The sequence below is a fragment of the Oryx dammah genome, unplaced genomic scaffold, assembly GCF_014754425.2.
Source record: "Oryx dammah isolate SB20612 unplaced genomic scaffold, SCBI_Odam_1.1 HiC_scaffold_16, whole genome shotgun sequence".
NCBI classification, from domain to species: domain Eukaryota; kingdom Metazoa; phylum Chordata; class Mammalia; order Artiodactyla; family Bovidae; genus Oryx; species Oryx dammah.
Genome location: NW_024070200.1, coordinates 46,458,256 through 46,481,306, shown reverse-complemented (window position 1 = coordinate 46,481,306; position 23,051 = coordinate 46,458,256). Strand labels below are relative to the sequence as shown.

The 23,051-nt window shown below is 49.0% G+C and overlaps 1 protein-coding gene across 4 annotated transcripts in view; it reads left to right on the top strand.

The window, feature by feature from the left end:
* Positions 1 to 22,835, top strand: part of SLC28A1 (solute carrier family 28 member 1) — a 62,494-nt gene extending 39,659 nt beyond the window's left edge. For 2 of the 4 annotated variants that reach the window (XM_040257506.1, XM_040257507.1), the window contains 9 exons: positions 1,233 to 1,313; positions 3,941 to 4,066; positions 14,718 to 14,848; positions 16,240 to 16,408; positions 16,526 to 16,723; positions 20,477 to 20,558; positions 21,569 to 21,667; positions 21,806 to 21,917; positions 22,199 to 22,835. In XM_040257506.1, the coding sequence (XP_040113440.1) occupies positions 1,233 to 1,313; positions 3,941 to 4,066; positions 14,718 to 14,848; positions 16,240 to 16,408; positions 16,526 to 16,723; positions 20,477 to 20,558; positions 21,569 to 21,667; positions 21,806 to 21,917; positions 22,199 to 22,271 (1,071 nt within the window). In that variant the 3' untranslated portion in view covers positions 22,272 to 22,835. Of the gene's footprint in view, positions 1 to 1,232; positions 1,314 to 3,940; positions 4,067 to 14,717; positions 14,849 to 16,239; positions 16,409 to 16,525; positions 16,724 to 20,476; positions 20,559 to 21,568; positions 21,668 to 21,805; positions 21,918 to 22,198 lie in introns of those variants that run through there. The other 2 variants (XR_005723994.1, XM_040257508.1) reach the window with 2 other exon arrangements.
* Positions 22,836 to 23,051: the final 216 nt, after the last annotated feature.

Here is a 23,051-nt window from a genome sequence, read left to right as displayed (position 1 = left end):
GAGGGTGGCAGTTACCCCCACATCTGGAGAATGTGTTCAACCAAGGGGCTCTGACAAACTGTCTGTGTGAGAGAGAGCCTGAGATCACACCTTCCATAGAATGGCTGAAGGAAGTGGGGATGAAGGGTCAGAAAGGGAAGGCCAGGGTGAAGGAGGTTAGAGGTAGGATTCTAAACACTTACAGAAGAAAGATTAGGGAAAAGTCAGCCAGAGAGGTACTTGCAGTAGACAGAAATTCCAGAAATTTCATGTTGATTGAAGAAAGAACTTTTTTTTTTTTTTTGCCATACCACACAGCATGCAGGATCTCAGTTCCCCAATGAGGGATTGAACCCAGGCCCTCAGCAGTGAGAACAGAGTCCTAACCACTGGACTCTATGGCCCTATATTTGACCAGGGGATTCCCAAGAAAGAACTTTTTACTTCAGTGTTTCCCAAAGCCTTTCTGCAAAAACTCTAGTTTCACAGCAGATTAGTAAATGCTACTAACTTACTAATAGGTAAAGGGATCCCGTAGTCAAATTTTTTTTTTTTTTTTAATTTTTGGCCACACTGCATGGCATGTGGCATCTTAGTTCCCTGACCAGGAATCAAACCCACATCCCCTGCAGTGGAAGTGCCGAGCTTTAACCACTGGACCACCAGGGAAGTCCCTTGGTCAAATAATTTTGTGAAGCTAATCTAGACTCTGGACTAAACAAATTTAAACAAGTTTCATGCAGGACTTCTCAGAGCCTTTGCTAAGCTAACAAGTGTTGGCCATCTCCAAGGTATGTGTGTGTACAGCAATTCTCAAATATATTTGACCAGTGTGTGTGTTTAGTCACTCAGTCATGTCCGACTCTTTGTGGCCCCATGGACTGTAGCCCTCCAGGATCCTCCATCCATGGGATTCTCCAGGCAAGAATACTGGAGTGGACTGCCATTCCCTTCTCCAGGGGATCTTCCTGACCCAGGGATGGAACCTGGATCCCCTGCATTGCGGGTAGATTCTTTACTGTATGAACCACCAGGGAAGCCCTATATTTGACCAGGGAATCCTTTTTTCATGGATGGGAAGCCCTCATCAATGGAGGTATGGGAGGAGAAGATGAATGGATCTTTGGGGAAATGTAGATGAGGAGGTCCTAACGGGGTTGGAAGGAAGACTTTTATGGTACTTCCACCCCAACTGTCTCTGCCTCTGGGGCTTGCTGATGCCAGCCCACAAAAAGCACCCTGCTTCCTTCCAGATCTCCTGGCTGATGCAGATCACCATGGGCACCACGGCCACAGAGACCCTGAGTGTGGCTGGGAACATCTTTGTGAGCCAGGTGGGTATTGCAGCCTCCTGTCCCCAAGGAGGGCAGGGCCCTGCATCCCCAGAGCCCTGCTTCCATCATCAGAAGAGCTGATCAAACCTCCGGCCAGGGTCACCAGGGGCCTGGAGACACTCCTTTGGGGAATACACTCTGTGCCTGGGTCAAGCCAAAGAGGAGGATATCTGCCTGGCACCTCCCACCACCTTCTATCCTAGGTGAAGGCTGTCTTCAGCTTAGAGGCTCACGAATCCTATGGATGGAGCCCAAAGTTCTCCTTTTATACATGCGGAAACTGGGGTCCAGGGGTGGGGATGCCTTGCCAAGATCCCACAATATCAGCCAGGACTTAGAATCCACGTCTTCTTCTTCCTGGTTGGGGTTCCTTCCACATCATCAGTTTGTCTTTTTTCCCCCCTGTCTCTTTCTGAAAGAATATTTTCCAATATAACTTTGACTCTGAAGGGACTGTCAGTCCTGAGTCCCTTTCAGAAGGCCTGGCCTTCCTAGGGGTGTGACATGGTGACCATTGTAGAATCCTGGCCCACCTGCCCAACATGTAAGTCACCAAAAAGACATACGTGCCAAAGTATGGCAACCATGGGCAGTTTAGGAAACTTCGGAGAATGTCTACAATTTTTTTTTTTTTTTGCTTTGATCCAAGTGTATTGATTTCAAGGGTTTTTTTTTGTTTGTTTTTTTCTTTAAAAGGCAGATGTGCTCTCAGATAAATTGTCCAAGGTCCCTTAGATGTTCAAAATGAGACAAAGAGGAAAAAATACTTCAGTATCAGCATTTATTTTATATGAGATGTTACAAATGTAATCAGTGGTTTTTGTTGAGAAATACAAATCTTAGATTGTGAAGAGATCCGAAGGTGAATTAACTTGGGTGGGAGTAGGGAGCCTTCAGGAATTAGCAGCATCATTTCAAGCTCAGTGTTGGTGGGCCTGGGCCCTCTTCTCCTCTGTCTGCTCATGTCCCTAGAGGATTCCTGCCCTGCCGCCCTCAACCCATGGCTTAAATACTTCTTCTCCCTAAACTCCAGTCTGGTATACATCCCACTGCTCCCTTCACCCTCCACTTGGATATCCTTAGATAATTCACTAGAGCTTAGTTGCTAAGTCATGTCTGACTCTTTGCAACACCATGGACTGTAGCCCACCAGCCTCCTCTGTCCACGGGATTCTCCAGGCAAGAATACTGGAGTGGGTTGCCATTTCCTTCTCCAAGGGATCTTCTCGACCCAGGGATTGAACCAGGTCTCCTGCATTACAGGTGGATTCTTTACCGATGAGCCATCTGGGAAGCCCAAATAATTCACTAGGCTAAGGCTAAGCAAGCAGAACCCTTGAGTTTCTCCCTCAACACACGTGTGTGTGACACATGGGTGTGACACGTGTGTGTGTGTGAGAGAGAGAGTGAGAGAGAGAGTGAGAGAGAGAGTGAGAGAGAGTCACTCAGTCGTGTCTGACTCCTTGCGACCCAATGCACATGGGATTCTCTAGGCAGGAATACTGGAGTGGATCGCCATTTCCTTTGTCTTCAAATCTTTCCCTTCACAGTAAATGGCGGCATCTTCCATGAGGTCTTTCTAACAAAAATCTAGGCGCCATCCTTCCTCCCTCTGCTTCTCTTGCTCCCAGCTGCTCCCAGTGCATCCGCAAGTCCTGCCAGCTCTGCCCCACACCACGTCCCAGACCTACCCCGCTGCCCTTCTCCTCCTCTGCTGCGAGCCACCTTGTCTCTCACCTGGACACGCAGTCGCCTCCTCTCTGCTCTTCCTGCCATGACCGCTGCCCCTACTGTCCATCCTTCACACACACATTGGAGTGGCCCTTTAAAAACACAAGTCAGGACTTCCCTGGCGGTCCAGGGGTTAAGACTGCTCTTCCAGTGCAGGGGGTGTAGGTTTGATCCCTGGTCAGGGAACTAAGATTTCCACATGCCTTGGGATGTAGCAAAAAAAAAAAAAAAAAAACCTCACAAGTCAGATCAAGCCGCTCCTTACTGAGGTCCACTTACCCCGGCTTGTCCACCTGACCTCCTCCCCTCATCTCTCCCCCTCTTCCATAGCACAGTCTGGAACACAGTGTGTGCTGGAATTACTTATTGAATGAGTAAATGAGTGGCTCAGGGCTTCCCCATGTGCTCTGCAGTAAACACGTCATTTAGTGCTCCAGTTCCTTTCTTTGTGGCAACACCCTTGTCTTTATTGGAAGGTCAGGCTTGGAGTTACGTCTACTTCTGGTCCTGTGCATGAACAGAGGCGATTCTTTGAACCTCTCTGATCTTCTGCTCTCCTGGAACATGAGGATGACCACTTCCTTCCCAGAAGGTTGGAAGTGATGAGTGTCAGGTGCTTAGCTGAGTGCCTGTACGTGGGAGGCACTGGACGCAGGGGAGCATTATCAGGTCAGAAGGAAGGACTGGGGGTCCTTTGACAAAGCTTGGCTTTTGCCCAGGTTCTGAGAACTTTAGCCAAGTACAGATGCTGGTTCTCACCCCTCCCTGCTGTCTCTTCCCCTGGGGTCCCCCAGTCCTCACTGGGACCCTCTCACTCCCAGGGGCTGAGGACATCTCTACTGCCCCCCGTCCTGGCCTGGCCAGCTCTGCTTGTCTGACGTCTTTCCCTTTTGCAGACCGAGGCTCCTCTACTCATCCGACCCTACTTGGCAGACATGACACTCTCTGAAATCCACGTTGTCATGACCGGAGGCTACGCCACCATTGCCGGCAGCCTGCTGGGCGCTTATATCTCCTTTGGGGTACGTACAGCCCCCTTCTGCTTGCTGAAAACCAAGAACCTGAAACCTACCTTTGTGGGAGCCCCACACAGCTCCTGCCCAGAGCATTCTGGGGTCTTCTCTCATGAGCTGCATCCTGAACCAAGGCTGCTGTGATGGTGGGGGTAGAGGCTTCACCTGAGTAAGGCGGGCCAGGTGGGCTGGGCCATTTGGGCTCCTCACACGGCCAAAGCATCCCAGTGTTCTGTTTACTGAGCACCAACTGCATACTAGGCAAAGTGCAAGGTGTTTAGTATGAGGAAATAGAGGAAATTGAGACTCAGAGAGTAAGTGAGATGTCCAAAGCCAGGATTTGAGGCCAGATCTGACTCCAAAACGCAGACACACTGTCCTCCACCTGGGCCGTCCCTGGAGACCTGTCCTACTTTCCTTCCACCCCTGCCTCCTCTCCACCACATTCTCTCTTGGCACATGTCCTTCCTCTACTCCTAAATTATTACTTGTGCAGCTTTCCGAGCACAACGCATTTCTAGGTCAAATTCCAATGGTATGAATCTGGCCTTTAAACCCATCCCAACACTACTGCATGGCAACCTGAGGTGAATCTTGTGTGTCCCAGCAAAGTGCCTGGTAATAATGTCATGTGCGTGCGCGCGTGCTAAGTCGCTTCAGTTGTGTCTGGCTTTTTGTGACTGTAGCCCGCCAGGCTCCTCTGTCCATGGGATTTCCCAGGCAAGAATACTGGAGTGGGTTGCCATTCCCTTCTCAAGGATTGTATTTGGATAAAACACTATACTTGTCTTTGCTTTTACATGCACGTCTTTAAAAATCTCACTTTTTCCCTTAACTATCAAAGAAATTCTTGCTTCTTAAAGAAGTGCATAAAGTAAAAAAACAAACTTCCTTACTGCCACTTCTCATGGATAATCCCCTTTACTGGATTAGAACAGCAGTGCTCAGTGTTGTCCGTGGGCTAGCAGCACCAGATTCACTTGGGAACTTGTCAGAAACACAAGTTCTTAGGTCCCTCCCCAGACCTGCTGAATCAAAACCACTGTGGATCAGACCCAGTATCCTGTGTTGGAACAAGCCTTCCAAGTGATTCTGATACTTGCTCAGTTTGAGAACCACTGACTTAAAATATGTCATTCCAGCTTGTGCTGTTTACTTGCTCAGTCATGTCTGACTCTAGAACTCCATGGACTATAGCCCACCAGGCTCCTCTGTCCATGGGATTTTCCAGGCAAGAATACTGGAGCAGGTTGCCATTTCATTCTCCAGGGGCTCTTCCTGACCCAGGGATCAAACCCACATCTCCTGCATTGGCAGACAAATTCTTTACAGCTGAGCCACCGAGGAAGTCCTTCATTCTAGATATTTCTGTGTAAATAGTCATTTAAGAATATATACCTGAATACACATATGCTTTCTTTCTTAAAAAAAAGAAAAAAAACACTAAAGATGAGGTAATTCTATTCACACTTTCTTGCAACTTGCCTTTTTCTTATAAAATTCTGAGCATGACATAAAATCCAGAAGTGTAAAGGAAAAAGTTGACAGAGCTAACTAACAAAAATGAGAAACCTCTGAATGGTGAAAGTCACAATTTTTTAAAACGTTAATGATTGATCAGGAAAAAAAGTTCATAAATTATAAACAGATAGCTTACTGAGAGTTGAAGAAATTAAATCAGTAATAACTTACATTTCTTCTAAAGATATGCAAAATTTTACATGCCTCTAAACAGCAAGGTTGTGGGGTATTCATGTATTCTTTAAAAAATATATATGTATTTATTTATTTATTGGGCTGTGTTGAGTCTTAGTTGCAGCACTCTGGATGTTCACTGCATCAAGCAGATCTTTCATCACAGCTTACAGACTTTCCACTTGTAGTTGCTCCATGGCATGTGGGATCTCAGTTCCCCAACCAGGGTTGGAACCCAAATCCCCTGCATTGGAAGGTGGACTCTTAACCACTGGACCATCAAGGAAGTTCCTCAAATACTCTTTGAAAATGAAAGTGTTAGTTGCTCAGTCAGGGTCCAACTCTTTTCGATCCCATGGACTGTAGCCCCACCAGGTTCCTCTGTCCATGGAATTCTCCAGGCAAGAATACTGGAGCGGGTAGCCGTTCCCTTCTCCAAGGGATCTTCCTGACCCAGGGATCAAACCTGGGTCTCCTGCATTGCAGGAAGATTCTTTACCATCTGAGTCACCAGGGAAGCCCAAATCTTAGGCGTGATGAAATCCACAGCCAACTTAGTTTTCCTCCAGAACAACCTGTGGCGATTTCTTGTTTATCACAGCTGCTGCCATCATGCTGACCTCAGGGAGTGCCAGGCCCCCTTCTATACTCTGGTCCAAATGTGGCAGTACTCAGCCATCCCCTCAAATAAAACATTCCCTGGCAGAGTCCTGCAAATCTCCCCCTCAGCCACCAAGGCCTTCAGGTACTCGCTGGGCTACTAGGGGTGGATGTAGTGTAGAGAACAACTGTTCCTAGGGTCCCCATTTGAGGCAGTGGACTCTACAGCGACCTCAGATGGGGCTGTGCTGACCCACTGAGCTCACATTAAATGAACTCTCTGTGGTAAGGCTAACCCACGAAGCTCATCATAGCTTCTACCAGCTGTTGCAGAGGCCACAAAGCTACAGTAATCAAAACAGTGTGGTACTGGTATATGGATAGATATGTGCAAGTTGCTCAGTCGGGACGAACCCTTTGTGACCCCATGGACTGTATAATCCATGAAATTCTCCAGGCCAGAATACTGGAGTGGGTAACCTTTCCCTCCCTTCTCCAGGAGATCTTCCCAACCCAGGGATCAAACCTAGGTCTCCTGCATTGCGGGCTGCTTCTTTACCAGCTGAGCCACAAGGGAAGCCCAAGAATACTGGAGTGGGTGAAGTGAAGTTGCTCAGTCGTGTCCAACTCTTTGGGACCCCATGGACTATAGCCTATCAGGTTCCTCCCTCTATGGGGTTTTCCAGGCAAGAGTACTGGAGTGGATTGCCATTTCCTTCGCCAGGGGATCTTCCCGTCCCAGGAATCGAACCCGGGTCTCCCGCATTGCGGGCAGACGCTTTACCGTCTGAGCTACCAGGGAAGCCCCACTGGAGTGGGTAGCCTATCCCTTCTGCAGGGGATCTACCTGACCCAGGAAACAAACCCGGGTCTCCTGTACTGCAGGCGGATTCTTCACCAGCTGAGCTATGAGGGAAGCCCGTATGAGGGATAGACATGTAGACCAATCAAATAGAATTGAGAGTCCGCTCTGGGCCCCCAAGAAGGCGGGTTGGAATCTCCTCAGCGGAGTCCGGAGCTCTCTGCCCGAGGACGGGAGGGAGCCGGCGGAGCTGCCACCGCCTCAACCCCAGGCCTCCAGCGCCGAGGCTGCTCCCGCCCGCTGACAGAGAGGCTCGGGGAAAGGTGGGCCCCGAGCTCCGGCGGCCCCTGCAGGCCCGGCGGCGGGCGAGGCTGAGGGCAGGGCTCCTCTACCCAGACCAGCAGCCCTCGGCACCGAGCGGCTCCTGCGGCTAGGAAAGGAAGGAGTGAGGGGTTGGAAGCAGCCAGGGTTGTGCTCTGGGGTCCCCAGGCTAGAATCGCTCCTTTCTCAGCGTCTGGTAAGGAGACCGAGGTGTGGGCGGGGGGCGGGAGGCGGGGGACTGAGCAAGGAGGCTTCTAGAGCCTCTTCCCAAGGGAAGCCCATATACTCTTTAAGTTCAGTTCAGCTCAGTCGTGTCCGACTCTTTGCGACCCCATGAATCTCAGCAGCCAGGCCTCCCTGTCCATCACCAACTCCCGGAGTTCACCCAAACTCATGTCCATCGAGTCGCTGATGCCATCCAGCCATCTCATCCTCCGTCGTCCCCTTTTCCTCCTGCCCCCAATCCCTCCCAGCATCAGAGTCTTTTCCAATGAGTCAACTTTTTGCATCAGGTGGCCAAAATATTGGAGTTTCAGCTTTAGCATCATTCCTTCCAAAGAACACCCAGGACTGATCTTTAGAATTGACTGGTTGGATCTCCTTGCAGTCCAAGGAACTCTCAAGATTTTTCTCCAACACCACAGTTCAAAAGCATCAATTCTTTGATGCTCAGCTTTCTTCACAGTCCAACTCTCACGTCCATACATGACCACTGGAAAAACCATAGCCTTGACTAGATGGACCTTTGTTGGCAAAGTAATGTCTCTGCTTTTTAATATGGTATCTAGGTTGGTCATAACTTTCCTTCCAGGGAGTAAGCGTCTTTTAATTTCATACCTGCAATCACCATCTGCAGTGACTTTGGAGCCCCCCAAAATAAAGTCTGACACTGTGTCTACTGTTTCCCCATCTATTTCCCATGAAGAGATGGGATGGGAGTGTAATTTTCTCTAACCTTTTTGGAGAACACTTATCCGTCAGTTTAAAAATACTCCTTTCCGTTGATCCAGTTAGCAGTATTATGATACAGAAATATTTTCACAAGTGGTCAAAAGGTGCGAAATCCCAGCATCATTTGTAATAGCAAAAACCATCAATGTGTTACAGTATGGGAATGAGCTGGGTTAGTTCATCCATGTAGGGCATTGTTGCTCAGTCCCTAGGGTGAGGTTGAGCCTCCATGTTGCTGATTTGGAGAAGAGCAGTCTGCCTTGTGTTGGGCAAGAAGTAACAGTTAGAACTAGACATGGAAAAGGGACTGGTTCAAAATCGGGAAAGGAGGCTGTATATTTTATATTGTCAACTATGTTGCAGAAGACTCTTGAGAGTCCCTTGGACTGCAAGGAGATCCAACCAGTGCACCCTAAAGGAGATCAGTCCTGGGTGTTCATTGGTAGGACTGATGTTGAAGCTGAAACTCCAATACTTTGGCCACCTGATGCAAAGAGCTGACTCATTTGAAAAGACTCTGATGCTGGGAAAGACTGAAGGTAGAAGAAGGGGATAACAGAGGATGAGATGTTTGGATGGCATCAGCGACTCGATGGACGTGAGTTTGAACAAATTCTGGGAGATAGTGAAGGACAGGGAAGCTTGGTGTGCTGCAGTTCATGGGGTCGCAAAGAGTAGGACACGACTGAGTGTCTGAACAGCAACAACAGCTTACCTTTCCCAGCACCCAGGCTCTCCTGATGCTGTACCTGAGTGGGCCAGGGGTGACAGAATGACCTGCACTGTCCCCTTCTCTGGTCCCAGACTCCACTTATTTTTCCCTCCTGTGTCCTTGGGGATGGGGAAACCCACTCCTCAGTGCTCCCTTCCCTCAGAACACCTAGGCCACACTGGGAGGCTCAGCTCCACAGACTCACGGAGCTGTCTGGGCAGGATGGCTGCTGCCACGTGGTTTTCAAGAAGGCCCCTTGCACTCTGGGGTTTTGTCTCCTCCTGGCAAATCCTATGTATAATGTTAGCATCTGATTTACAGCTTGTCTCACCTGGGCCTAGGAAAGGCCCATCAGAGCTGGTGCATACCCGCTCCTCCCCTGAAACTCACCATCAATTGATTTTGGAAGGAATTTGATATTTCAGAAACGAAGACTAAAGACTTTGGTCCCCAAACTCTTCATGGTGGCTGTTGAGGAAGGGGCTGCCCTATTATCTTTAGGACTTAAAGACTTTCTAATTAAAAAAAAATAATTTATGTATTTTTGGCTGTGCAGGGTCTTTGTTGCTGGACACTGGCTTTCTCTAGTTGTGGCTAGCGGGGGGCGGGGGTCCCCTTCGTTTCGGTGTAGGGGCCTCTCATTGCAGCGGCTTCTCTTGCTGTGGAGCACAGGCTCTGAGGTGCATGGGCTTCAGTAGCTGTGGCGCATGGGCTCAGTTGCCGTATGGCATGTGGGATTTTCCTGAGCCAGGAATCAAACTGGTGTCCCCTGCATTGGTAGGCAGACTCTAAACCACTGAACCCCCAGGGCAGTTCGAAACTTAGAGCCTTTAAATGTCTTAACTTTGTCCTGGGTCCCACAGGCAGTTGAAAGAATGGTGTTCTTTCTACCACACGAGCATGAGCGTTGCTGCTTAAGACTAAAGTACTGGAAAAACTTATCCCTTTCCCACAATCGTCTTACAACTCAGCCTCTTTTCTTTCCCTTGCCTGAGCCAGAGTCCAGGCCTAGCCCCAGGCAGGCAGGCCTCCCTAATGAAGAGGCCCGGGGTCCCACTCCCCTTTAGCTCCACAGAAGGTGCAGAGGCCGCCCGGATCAGGCATGTGGCTGCGGGTCTCTGTCCGCAGCCTCTGGTCTGGAAGCCCAGACTAGCACCCTAGCTGACCTGCTGAAAGGCCATCCCCCTTCCTCCTCCCCTCAGACCTCTGATCTGCCTCCAGTTCGGCCACAGAGAAAATCTCTTCTGCCCCCACCTGGCTCTTGGCTGCCACTGCAGCAACCGGGGAGGGGGCGGGAGTCGCTTCCTCCCACAGCCCTGCCATCCCACCCTCTCCTCTCTCTCCTATTACTCTCTCCTCCAGGCAGTTCCTCATGGAGTCTTTGGCTCTGCCCTTAGCCCCTGAATTCCAGAGAGATCTCACCTCTCTCTCTTCCTTTCTCTTTGATGCTCAACTTCTGGTTCCCTCTTCCTGCACCTTCCTATTGCTAAAAGCTTATCTTTCTAGACCTGCACTGTCAGACAGAGTCAGTAGCCACTAACTACTGTTGAACCTTGAACTGTGGCTGGTCTGAAATGAGGTCTGCTGTGAGACTTGGTGTGAAAAAATCAATTAATATGTTTTATTAATAAGTTCTTGGGCTTCCCTAGTGGCTCAGAAGGTAAAGAATCTGCCTGCAATGCAGGAGACCCGGGTTTGATTCCTGGGTTGGGAAGATCCCCTGGAGAAGGGAATGGCAGCCCACTCCAGTATTCTCGCCTGGAGAACCCCATGCACAGAGGAGCCTGGTGGGCTATAGTCCATGGGGTCGCAAAGAGTTGGACACAACTGAAGGACTAATACTCCACTTTACTTCATTGATAAATTTTTTTTTCGTTTTTTGTTTTTATACTTTTTTTTTTTTTACTTCATTGGTAAGTTTTACATTGACTACATGGGTAAATGATATGTCAGATATATTGGGTTAAATTACGTCATCAAAATTAATTTCATCTATTTCTTTTTACCTTTAAAAAAAGATTTATTTTCATGTATTTATTTTTGACTCTGCTGGATCTTTGTTGCTGAGCAAGGGCTTTCTCTAGTTGTGGCAAGCAGGGACTACTCCTTGTTGCCATGTGGGGGCTTCTCTTGCTTTAGATCATGGGCTCTGGAGTACAGGTTCAATAGTTGTGGTGCTCTGGCTTAGTTGCCCTGAATCATGTGGGATCTTCCATGACTGGGAATCGAACCCTGGCATTGACAGGTGGATTCTTAACCACTAGACCACTTGCTAGAAAACTTAAATCACAGGTGTGGTTTCCCTTATATTTCTATCAAATGACACTGGTCTAGACTTGGTCTGAAGTCCCAAGGGACCTCAATGGATCCTTTCATTGTGACCTCTACACACATGTCCCTTTTTAGCGTGTTTGCCCAAAAAACTCTAAAGCAGCTGCGAGCTCTTTCTCTAGCCCCAGAAACTGGTCTCCTTACCTGTTCCTCTGGCTGGGGACCACTGTGAGAGGAGATCCAGATGTGTACCTCAGGCTGTGAACACGTCATGGGTTGATGTTCCTCAATCAATTGTACAAGAGTAAGAGCTCCTGAGACAGAGTCTGGGGCTTCTGAGTGGGGCCGAGTAAGAGTCAGCCACATCCTGAGTCTCCCCATGTGTAAAATGGGCAGAATTCCTGCCCACCTCATGGCAATCTCAGAATGAAATGCAATAATAGCCAGAAAACACCTGCGCAGTGTTGAAGAAGTGATTGTCCTTTCTCTGACATGTTACGGTCAGAAGTCAGTCCTTCTGAAACTGGTCTCTTTTTTATGCTCTGGGCATGCTTGTCGATCAGGTGTGTCCGACTCTTTATTATCCCATGGACTGTAGCCTGCCAGGTTCCTCTATCCATGAGATTTTCCTGGCAAGAATACTGGAATGGACTGCCATGCCCCCTCCAGGGGATCTTACCAACCCAGGCATTGAACCTGCGTCTCTTGCACCACCTCTTGCGTTGCAGACGGATTCTCTACTGCTGAGCCACAGGGGAAGCCCTTATGCTCTGTAGTGTCTGGATTTACTTCCTTTCTCAGTAAAGATCTTTTTGAAAGTTCAGATGGAGGGTTCCTACCCTCTCTCCCTCTTCACATAGGAGAGCTTTGGGTAGGGAAGGGCGGGCCTTGGACAGGAGTGGGCTGCAGCATGCTGGGGCAGAAGGCATTCCTGAGCCAGGGTCTGGAAGCAGGGCAGGGGTATGTCATGACCCCAAGGAGTACCTGGCAGGGAGGAGTGTGTGGGCTGGCCCAGTGCCCAGAGAGCCCTGCTGGTGCAGGACTTAGCCCTTTCCAAGATGAGCAGGAAATGACGGCCTAGGGCATTTGAGGCAGTGGCCACAACCGACCCACTCACAGGGCAGCATCCAGGAGTGTGACACCTGCAGGGTGTGCTCCCTGCTGAGACTCGAACTGGCAAACCAGAGGCAGCCTCCAAGCTGGAGGAAAGAGGAGGGCAGCTAGAGGTAAAATCCCAAGATTCCGGTGGTGGCATTGTGCCCACTAGAGCTGGGCAGCCCAGGAGGAGGAGGCCAGCCAAGACCCAAAGGTCAGCCTATAAAGTCCAGAGAGGACACCTGCCTGAGGCTGGCTATTTCCACAGGATCAGCACGGCTGGCACATCCAGTGCCCGTGATGGGTGTTTGTGGGGTGGTTGCTGGAGCCAGTACACTCCCTTACCACTGAGAGGAATCAAGGGGCTTTAGAAGAAGAAGGATATTACAGGGGTTTCAGAGCCTCAGCAGGTCTCCCAGGGCTGGTTCCCTGTTAGCAGATCCTGGTACTTCCATGGGCTTCTTCTTTTTAAAAACTATTTATTTATTTAATTTACTTATTTGGCTGAGCCAGTTCTTAGCTGTGGCACACGGGCTCTTTGAGCTTCATTGTGGCACGCAGGATCTTCAGTCATATAGTTGTGGCATTCGAGTTCTTAGGTGCAGCATGTGGGATCCAGTTCCCTGACCAGGGATCGAACCTGAGCCCCCTGCATTGGGAAGCCACTGGACCTTAGCCACTGGACCACCAGGAAAGTCCCCCATGGGCCTCTTTGGCCTTCTGCTTTTGTTAACCTAAGCATGTAGCTTAAACTTACCTCCTGTCTTTTTGTTCCTCTTTATTTAAAATTTAAGAACTGCAGTTGATTTATTATCAACTTTAAGGAGAAGTCTACTTTATTTTTCTGTCTATAAAAGCAAGATATATCATTGTGGACATTTATGAAATATGCAAAAAAGCTGAAAAATAAGAAAATTGTTCTGGCCCTACTAGCCAGGGACAGATAATTGGTTGGCATTTTGGTGTATTTCTTTCCGATCTTCTTTTTATGCAGAGTTGTGGAGTTTGTTTTCGCCCCCATCATTGTGGTTACGCTCTATATGCAAGTTAGTGGGCGTTTCTCCATGTTATTGTGAAGCCTTGGTAACCATTGTTTTTGATGGCAGCTTGACAATGCTTAGCTATTCCCCCATTGTTACATGTTTGCGAGCTCAGTGCTCAGTCCTGTCCTACTTTTCATGACCCCACGGACTGTAGCCCTCCAGGGTCCTTTGTCCATGAGATTTCTCAGGCAAGAATACTGGAGTGGGTTGTCATTTCCTGGGTTGAAGATCCAGGGGATCTTCCCAACCCAGGGATTGACCTTCCTGTGTCTCTTTCATTGGCAGGTGAATTATTTACCACCGAGCCACCTGGGAATCCCTTATTATGTGTTTGGGTTGGTTCTAACTTTCCCACTTGGCAAATAACACAGTGGTGAAAAAGTGTCCCATCTCTGTGAAGAGAAAAAGGAAACAAAGGGTTTGAGACCACAGTAAGGATACAATTCAGGAAGGAAGACTCCCAGGGGCTCTGGTTGCTCCATCATCTTGCTGCAAAGTGCTTCTATAGCCTGACAAGAACTGGGGCCCAAAGGGTGGCTATTGTAGGAGATTTCCTTAGAAACAGTTCTCTGACCACAGGAGTGGAGATAATGAGTTGTTTTGAAGTGGTGAGTTACCCGTCACAGTAAGTGACAGAAGGTGTCCTATAGAGGGAAGACGTCCCTTTACTCTGAGGTCACATTGGGTCACATCTTGGATAAATTCCGACTCTTGGGCTCTGTGAGCTTTGTCTGAAATCATCACAAGCCCCTCAGCCAGTGATGAAGCAGCCCTCAGATCAGCCTAGAAGAGAAGGAAGAACCTTGAACTTGGAGCCAAAAGACACAATAGGTCTAATTCCTTCTCTTCCTGTATTATGGGAAAGCCATATTTAACCCTTTGGGGGCCTCAGTTTTCCTGTCTCTCAAGTGGGATAGCAATACTCACCCTGCCTAACTTCCTGAAGTTCTAACTTCCTGAAGTCCTGCCTATAAGGCTCTGTGCATGCAGACTATGACCCTAAACACATAAAATGTGTTAACATTATCAGTCTCAATGGCAGCAGGACCGATGACAGTGAGGCACCAGTGGGGCGGAGTCCGTGTTCCCCTGCTTCCCTGGGGCTGCACTTCCTGGGCTCCAGTTTCCTCTGACATCTCTCTATAACCCTGTCTGTGTTCCCTCTTGCAGATCGACGCTGCCTCCTTAATTGCGGCCTCCGTGATGGCTGCTCCTTGTGCTTTAGCCCTCTCCAAGCTGGTCTACCCAGAGGTGGAGGAGTCCAAGTTCAGAAGTGAGGAAGGTGTGAAACTGACCTACGGGTGAGCACAGCAAGAGGGCCTGCGCAGAAGGAAGTTGGGGGGTGGGCAGGGACATGAGCAGAGTCAGGGCCGCAGCAGGTCCTATGTTCTCTGCCGTTCACTGTCTTTCACCAAGCCCAGCCCATCTCCCCTCTCAGCCACTGCCCTGTCTATGGCTTACCTTGAGAAAATGCAGGATCCAGGTCTCGAATCTTATTTTCCAGTCTCTGACCAGCGGGATGTGCCTGGGGTGTGTGTGTGTGTGTTGTGTGTGTGTGCTGAGGAGGCCATGAAAACCACGCCACCTCTCTACATGACCCCAGCATCAATCATTGACATAGTGAGCACTGTCCTTGACTTCACTCACCTCCTAATATCTCTTCATCACAGTCTTAGCAACCTTTGTGTAACATTTAATTCTAAAAAAATATTGAAAGACAACACTTTGGACAAATGTACTTGTGGATACAATGGGCGGCCCCAACCTCATAATTTTCTGAAGGTCTGGGGCAGCATTGCCCTAGAGGAATAGAACATGAGTCACGTGTATAATTAACATTTCCTAGTGATCATGTTTAAAAAGTAAAACGGTGATTTTTTACTAAGATGATTTTAGTAAGATGTTTTGACTCATCCAAAATATTGTCATTTTAATGTGTATTTGATATAAAATTATTACTATTTCAGGGACTTCCCTGGTGGTCCAGTGGCTAAGACTCCATGCTCCCCATGCAGGGGGTATGGATTTGATCCCTGGTCAGGGAACTAGGGGCTTCCCAGGTGGCTTAGGGTAAAGAATCTGCCTGCCAATGTAGAAGACACGGGTTCGATCCCTGGGTTGGGAAGATCCCCTGGAGAAGGAAATAGCAACCCACTCCAGTATTCTTGACTGGAGAATTCGCTGGACAGAGGAGCCTGATGGGCTATGGTACATGGGGTCACAAAGAGTTGGACATGACTGAGTGACTGAGCATGCATGTATGGAGGGAACTAGGCCCCTCATGATGCAACTAAAGATCCCAAATGCTGCAACAAAGATCCTGTGTGTCGCAACTAAGACTCGGTATAGCCGAATATATTAAAAAAAATTTTTTTTTTAATTTTAGAGGTGTTTAATATTTTCTGGTACTAAATCTCTGAAACCTGGTGTGTGTATTTGTAACACATCTCTATTCAGACTGCCTCCTTTCCAGTGCTTGTTAAGTTGCATGCAGCTCATGGTTTGTCTTAGATGATGTCTGTACTAGGAGTCTGGGTCTTATCCTAGTGCTTGGACCAGCATCTTTCTGGTCTTAAGGGTAAACAAAGACCCCTGGCTCTGGTATGCTCTGTCCGAGTTTGAGCCTGTAGGACAGGGAGCCCTGAATTTGTGGAGACAGGCCAATAAGGACATCTCTTTGTCCCATTGACAGAGATGCTCAAAACCTCTTAGAAGCAGCTAGCAGTGGGGCTGCCTTGTCTGTGAAGGTCGTGACCAACATCGCGGCCAACCTGATTGCCTTTCTGGCTGTGCTGGACTTCATCAATGCTGCCCTCTCCTGGCTGGGAAACATGGTGGACATCCAGGGGCTCAGCTTCCAGGTACAGTCCCTCTCAACCTGTGGAGGGGCTGGTCTTGGCCAGTGGTGACTGTGGGTGGACACCCACAGAGCCCAGGTCAACCCCAGTCCCACCGGCTCCTCTTGCCTTGCACCTCAGCTCATCTGCTCCTACATCCTGCGGCCAGTGGCCTTCCTGATGGGCGTGGCCTGGGAGGACTGCTCGGTGGTGGCGGAGCTGCTGGGGATGAAGCTGTTTCTGAACGAGTTCGTGGCCTATCAGGGGCTCTCTGAGTACAAGCAGCGCCGCCTTGCAGGCACTGAGGAGTGGGTCGGCTCCAAAAAACAGTGGATCTCCGTGAGTGTCCCCGTCTCCTTGGGGCAGGGCATAATGCAGCTGTCCCCCTGCAGGCCTGGCTGAGACACACGGAGGTGGTCCTCAACCTCCCACATCCCGTTGCCCTGGGCAACAAGACAGCTTCAGGCTTCACTGCCATCTTTCTCAAGGTCTCTCTCTCTTGGCTTCCCTTGTGGCTCAGTTGGTAAAGAATCCACCTGCAGTGCAGAAGACCTGGGTTCTATCCCTGGGTTGGGAAGATCCCCTGGAGAAGGGAAAGGCTACCCATTCTAGTATTCTAGCCTGGAGAATTCCACGGACTGTATAGTCCATGAGGTTGCAAAGACTCGGACATGAGTAAGAGACTTTCACTTCACTTCACTTCTCTATCTCTTGAAGATACCTGAACTCCAGCTGTAGACAGTCTACCATCCTGTGGCCTTGGGCCAGCTGCTGCACCTTGCCTCTTCTGTTGGAAAACCAGTGTCATACCTGCCACCCCTACCCCAAAGAAATGGGTGTGAGACCCCAATGAGGAGCTGCTGCTGCTGCTGCTGCTGTCGCTTCAGTCGTGCCGACTCTGTGCAACCCCATAGACGGCAGCCCGCCAGGCTCCCCCATCCCTGGGATTCTCCAGGCAAGAACACTGGAGTGGGTTGCCATTTCCTTCTCCAATGCATGAAAGTGAAAAGTGAAAGGGAAGTTGCTCAGTCGTGTCTGACTCTTAGCGACCCCATGGACTGCAGCCCACCAGGCTCCTCCATCCATGGGATTTTCTAGGCAAGAGCACTGGAGTGGGTTGCCATTGCCTTCTCCACAATGAGGAGCTAAGAGAGTAAAACAGAAAGACCTCACCACATTAATCTCCAATATATGGGGTTCAGCTCAGGGGTTGGCTTGTTCAGTTAAGACTTAAAAAAAAAAAAAGTATAAAAGCTTTCTAAAATGAAACTCTCTAAAAGAATAAAAGCCAATGTAACATGATTAAGAATAAAAAAATTACCCATCATATCATCATCCCCAAATGACAGCTATTATAATATATAATCAATTATATATAATTATATGATAATTGCAGCAGCATATGATAATAAATATAAACATAACAATATAATATCTAATTCCACTGTTTGGCTCTTATACCCAATGCTGAGATGAGTATTTTTGCACTGAAATTTTCCCTCTTCTCTGATGGTTTCCTTGGGAGCTTTTCCACATGTGGGATGACTGAATCGTTTGGCATGAATCCTGTGTGGGTGCTGCCAGTAACTTTTGCAAAGGGATATAGCAACTGAAACCACCCCAGCTGTGCCTGTGAGCATTGATTTCACCACACACTGAACAGGGCAGAGCAGCCTCTTAAAAAAAGAAGTCTTGCTACTTTAATGGGCAAATAATAGCTCATTGTTTTAATGTGTGTTTCCTGGGTTCCTAGGAACTTTTAACATAAAATTTTTTTCTTGTCTTTGAAATTATTTTTTTAATGATAAATGTACTCTTTAGCTTTTTTTTTTTAAAGAAGGTTTATATGGAGTAAAAAATTCAGGTTTCCCCTCACTGCTAATTTTCAGCTCCAGTATCACTGTCTTCTCTAGACACAGTGGCAGTATGTACCTATGGGCTTCCCTGGTGGTTCAGCAGTAAAGAATCCACCTGCAATGCAGGAGACACAGGTTCGATCCCTGAATTGGCAAGATCCCCTGGAGGAGGAAATGGCAACCCACTCCAGTATTATTGTCTGGGAAATCCCATGGACAGAGAAGCCTGGCAGGCTACAGTCCATGGGGTCTCAGAGTCAGACACGACTAAAGCGACTGAGAACACACCTATACATGTGCCTTCAGGGTCTTTTTCAATGAGCTTCATTCCTTCAGCAAGTATTTGCTGAGACCTCTGAGGAGCTAGGCCTCTGCTGGGTACCAGGGATAAAAAGGGGAATTAGACAGACATGGTCCCTGGTGACATGGAACTTATATCTAGTGAAAGACACAAGAAAACAAAGGAATAAAAAATTTAAACCACGATCCGCGGTAAGTTCTATGATGGAAACAATAAAAGGAATCAGGGAGGGGGTTCTCTCCTTGACTAGACAGGACTGACTGGACAGGGAAGGCCTCCCTAGGGACTTCCCTGCTGGTTCAGTGGTTAAGACTCTTCACCTCCACCGAAGGGGGCTCAGGTTCTATCCATGAGCAGGGAACTAAAATTCCACCTGCCACACATTGTGGCCAAAAACAGGCCCCCCTGAGATGGGTACTTAGACCAAGACTTGGAGGGAGGAGCAGAGGCCAGAAGAAATGGGGACCAGCACTCCAGGCAAAGGAAAATGTGCAAGCAAAGGCTCTGAGGCTGCCCAAAGCGCTGGTGAGAGAAGTAAGAGAAGTCTACTTGGAACAGGTGCTAATTGTAACAGAGTGACCCGGGCCAAAGAGCAGTTGGAAGTTACTGAAGATTTGACTTCTGACATTTTAGCGTTACTTGGGCTGCTGTTGGGAGGGTGACTGTAGGTGAGTAAGCAGAATGCAAGTACCCTAATATTTTTAAATCGATTTATAAAAACTCTGTATGTTATAAAGATATTAACTCTTTTCCATTTTCTATTAAAAAAATTTTTTTTTGGCCATGCCACGCATCATGTAGGATCTTAGCCCCCCAGTCAGGAATCAAACTTGGACTGCTTGCATTGGAAGCATGGAGTCTTAACCACTGGACCACCAGGGAAGTCCCACATTTTCTACATATATTTTCCTGGTCTTTTTTAATTTTCCTTTCCTTTCATTCTGTATTCAGGAATTTTTTTAAAATACAAATTTATACCAAATCTTTGCATTTCTTATATTATTTCTAAATTTAGAGACACTTATCTCCATTCCAGAAAGCTGGTAAGGCTTAAGTTCCTGAAACAGTATGATGAAGTAGTTAAAACAGTGCACTCTGGGGAGTCAGGCAAAACTGTGTTCAAATTGTGACACAGCTGCCTTTTTGCTGTGTGAACTTCAGTCACTTCTAGGAGCCTCAGTTTGCTCCTCTCCAGGATGAGAGCAATAAGGCTATTCTGTAACAATAATATTATTATCCTATATGTTCTAATATTTAATGTTTAAAATGTTAATATTTATCTGCTTTAATGATCTAGAATTAAATTTTTTATATGGTGTGAGGTATGGGTCTAAGCCTATCTTTTTTTTTTCCCCCCCAAATTGTTCCATTTTGGCTCTTAGTACTTCTAGGAAATTACACAACTGTTCAGAGCAAAAGGGAAAGAGTTACGTTGCTTAAATACCTACTCTAGGGACTTCCCTGGTGATGTAGCAGTTAAGATTTCATACTTCCAATGCAGGGGCACAGGTTCAATCCCCGGTTGGGGAACTAAGATCATACAAGCTGTGTGGCCTGGCCAAAAAGTTAAAAATTAAATAAAATCTAAAATTAATATAGAAAAAGAAATAAATACCTACTCTATGGCTAGTTCTTCCTATACATGATATGATCTCTATGACAGTCCTCCCAGTCAGATAGTGTTATTCCCACATTCCTGATGGACAAGCTGAAATTTAGGTTCCACCCTGGGTCAGGAAGATCCCCTGGAGGAGGGCATGGCAACCCACTCAAGTATTCTTGCCTGGAAGATTCCATGAACAGAGGAGCCTGGGGGGGGGCCATAGTCCACGGGTCACAAAGAGTTGGACACGACTGAAATGACTTAGCATGCCTGGGGTGGTTTGAGCACACCCCTGTGGGAAGCCCCTCACCTCTCATCTTCTGCCTTCTCAGGTCAGAGCAGAAATCCTCACAACATTTGCCCTCTGTGGATTCGCCAACTTCAGCTCCATTGGGATCATGCTGGGAGGCCTGAGTGAGTCCTAGAGGGGCCTCCCTGGCCTCCTTATAGAGGGCAGGGTTGGAGGGGGGCTGGTCTCCAGTTTGGCTCTCAGATACCTACAACCTTCTAGGGATCTGTACACCTCAGTTCTCCTCTTTGTCTAAGGCAGAGTCTGAACAAGGAGGTCATGGAACTTCCTCCCAGCCCTGGAATTTCATGACTTCTCTGCTGCTCAGCTGGCCCAGGAGGTCAGCACCTTGGCCTCGAAGGGCAAGCCTGGCTCAGGGCCCTAGGGAGGGTCAGAAAGTACGGTGTTGGTTGCCCAGCTGAAGCTTTGACCTGCCAGTTCCCATACCCACAGTGGACAGACAGGCCCAGTGGGGCCTGGGGAGGAAGGCTCTATAGAACTACCAGCTTTTTATAAAAACCTTTCCACCCTTCACAGTCCCCTGCCTGGTGGTGCAACCATCCCGTTTTATTGAAAAGGAAACAGTCGTGCAAAAGTGAAATGTGACCCAAGTCACTCAGCTATTAAGTGGCTTTTAACTGTCACTGCGGTAGTCATGCAGTTGTGTCCGACTCTTTGCAACCCCATGGACTGCAACCCATCAGGCTCCTCTGTCCATGGAGTTCTCCTGGCAAGAATACTGGAGTGGGTTGCCATTCCCTTCTCCAGGGGATCTTCCTGACCCAGGGATACAACCTGGGTCTCCTGCATTGCAGGCAGGAGATTTCTTTACCATCTGAGCCATCAGGGAAGCCTCATAAGTGGCTGAACCTGCATTTAATCCTGGGCCTGCCTGATTCCAAACTCAATGTTCTTTCCCTACACCTGCCGCTGATGGCACGTGGGGAGGTATGGAATGCTACCTAGTCAGGCCAAGGAGGACTCTCAGACTCAATAAGCATCAGAAGGACAGTGTCTGTTCCTCTGGCCCTCCAGAAGAGGAGGGTGGGGTGGTCAGCAGATGCAGCCAGAGGCGCAGAGAGGAGGGAGAGGGGCCTGCAGAGTCCCGGCCCTGAGCCCTCCTGTCTTCCTGCAGCCTCCATGGCTCCCCAGCGGAAGAGCGACTTCTCCCAGATTGTGCTCCGGGCACTCTGCACGGGGGCCTGTGTGTCTCTGGTGAACGCCTGTGTGGCCGGTGAGTGCAGGCCTGGTGGGCTCAGGACTCAGTCCAGGGCCAGGCACCGGGGCCCCAGCCTCTCTGGCAGTCCTTGGGTGGCGTTGCGGGGGATAGAAAGGGGCTGGACCCTGCCCACTAGCTACTTTCTCTGCACAGGGATCCTCTACATGCCCAGGGGCCCTGCGGTGGACTGTGTGTCCCTCCTGAACACCACCCTCAACAGCAGCAGCTTTGAGGTGTACCAGTGCTGCCACCAGGCCTTCCAGAGGTGAGTGCCGGGGCTAGGGGCTGGGGGTGGGGTGCTGACAGTGATGGGGCGCAGAGGCCTGAGTACCTGGGGTTGGGGAGGCCTTTGGTACCAGAGCAAGGGGGTAGAAATGTTATGGCTGTGGCTGATGTAACCAAGGGAAGAGGAAGTGGGGCTTGAGGACCAAACTTAGACGAAGTTTGGACCAGAGACATGGAGCAACTTCCCTGAAGTTGCTCAGCCTTTAGTGGTCAGCAGAGCCCAGGCCTGGAGCGCAGACTACAGCTTCTGCTTCTTTTCAGCACCAGCCCGGAGCTCAGCCTAGAGGCCCTGGACAACTGCTGTCGGTTCTATAATCACACGATCTGTGCGTAGCAGGGACAGAACGTCTCTGTGTCTTCCGGGCGTTATTCTCTCCCAAGAAGCAGAGCAGCCACCCTTCTCTCTCCAGGCCCCACTATCCTGGGGGAAGCCACAGGGCTTAGACCACCTCAGACACATATCAGGAAGGGTGACCAGGGACTGGGCGGAATGAGGGATGCCCCCACCCTTCACCCCGTTTCTGCTCTCGCATTTCCTCCCTCCTCAAATATGAATGCTCAGGGTCGCCTCTGCCTCCTCTCTCTTCTCTGTCCCCCCTGCCCTGGGTCTCCCCTGTTTGTGCTCCCCTTCTGCTCCGGGGCCCTCGGCCCTGGCATTTCAGCCACCTCCTTCCCTTCCCTTCTCTCTGGGCACGGGAATCGTGCTATGGCTTGCCCCTGCCCCATGGCTTCTCCTGGAGATGCTTTCCGCCACTTTCACAGCCTCCTCTACTGCCCCCCACACAGCACTCTCAGACTGGTGGCCTGCGTAGCACTGTCCCCCAAGATAGGCAGAGGTTTCCAGGACCCACTAGGTTTGGGAAACACTGGGCTAAATAAAGTTAGGGGGTTTTGTGTGTGTGTTTGTTTTTCTCACTGTGGACTCGTCAGAGCTTGATGTGGATATGATAGGAGAAGTTTTCCAAATTTGGCTGTAAGAATCATTTTGATGGGAGTATCTTTTAGTTGAGGATCCCATGGGAAACAATCTGGGAAGTACCGGTTGATGTTCAGACTGCTTTACTCTACATAACTGTAGCTTTTGTAGATGTTTACCTGGCGCTACATGTCAGTG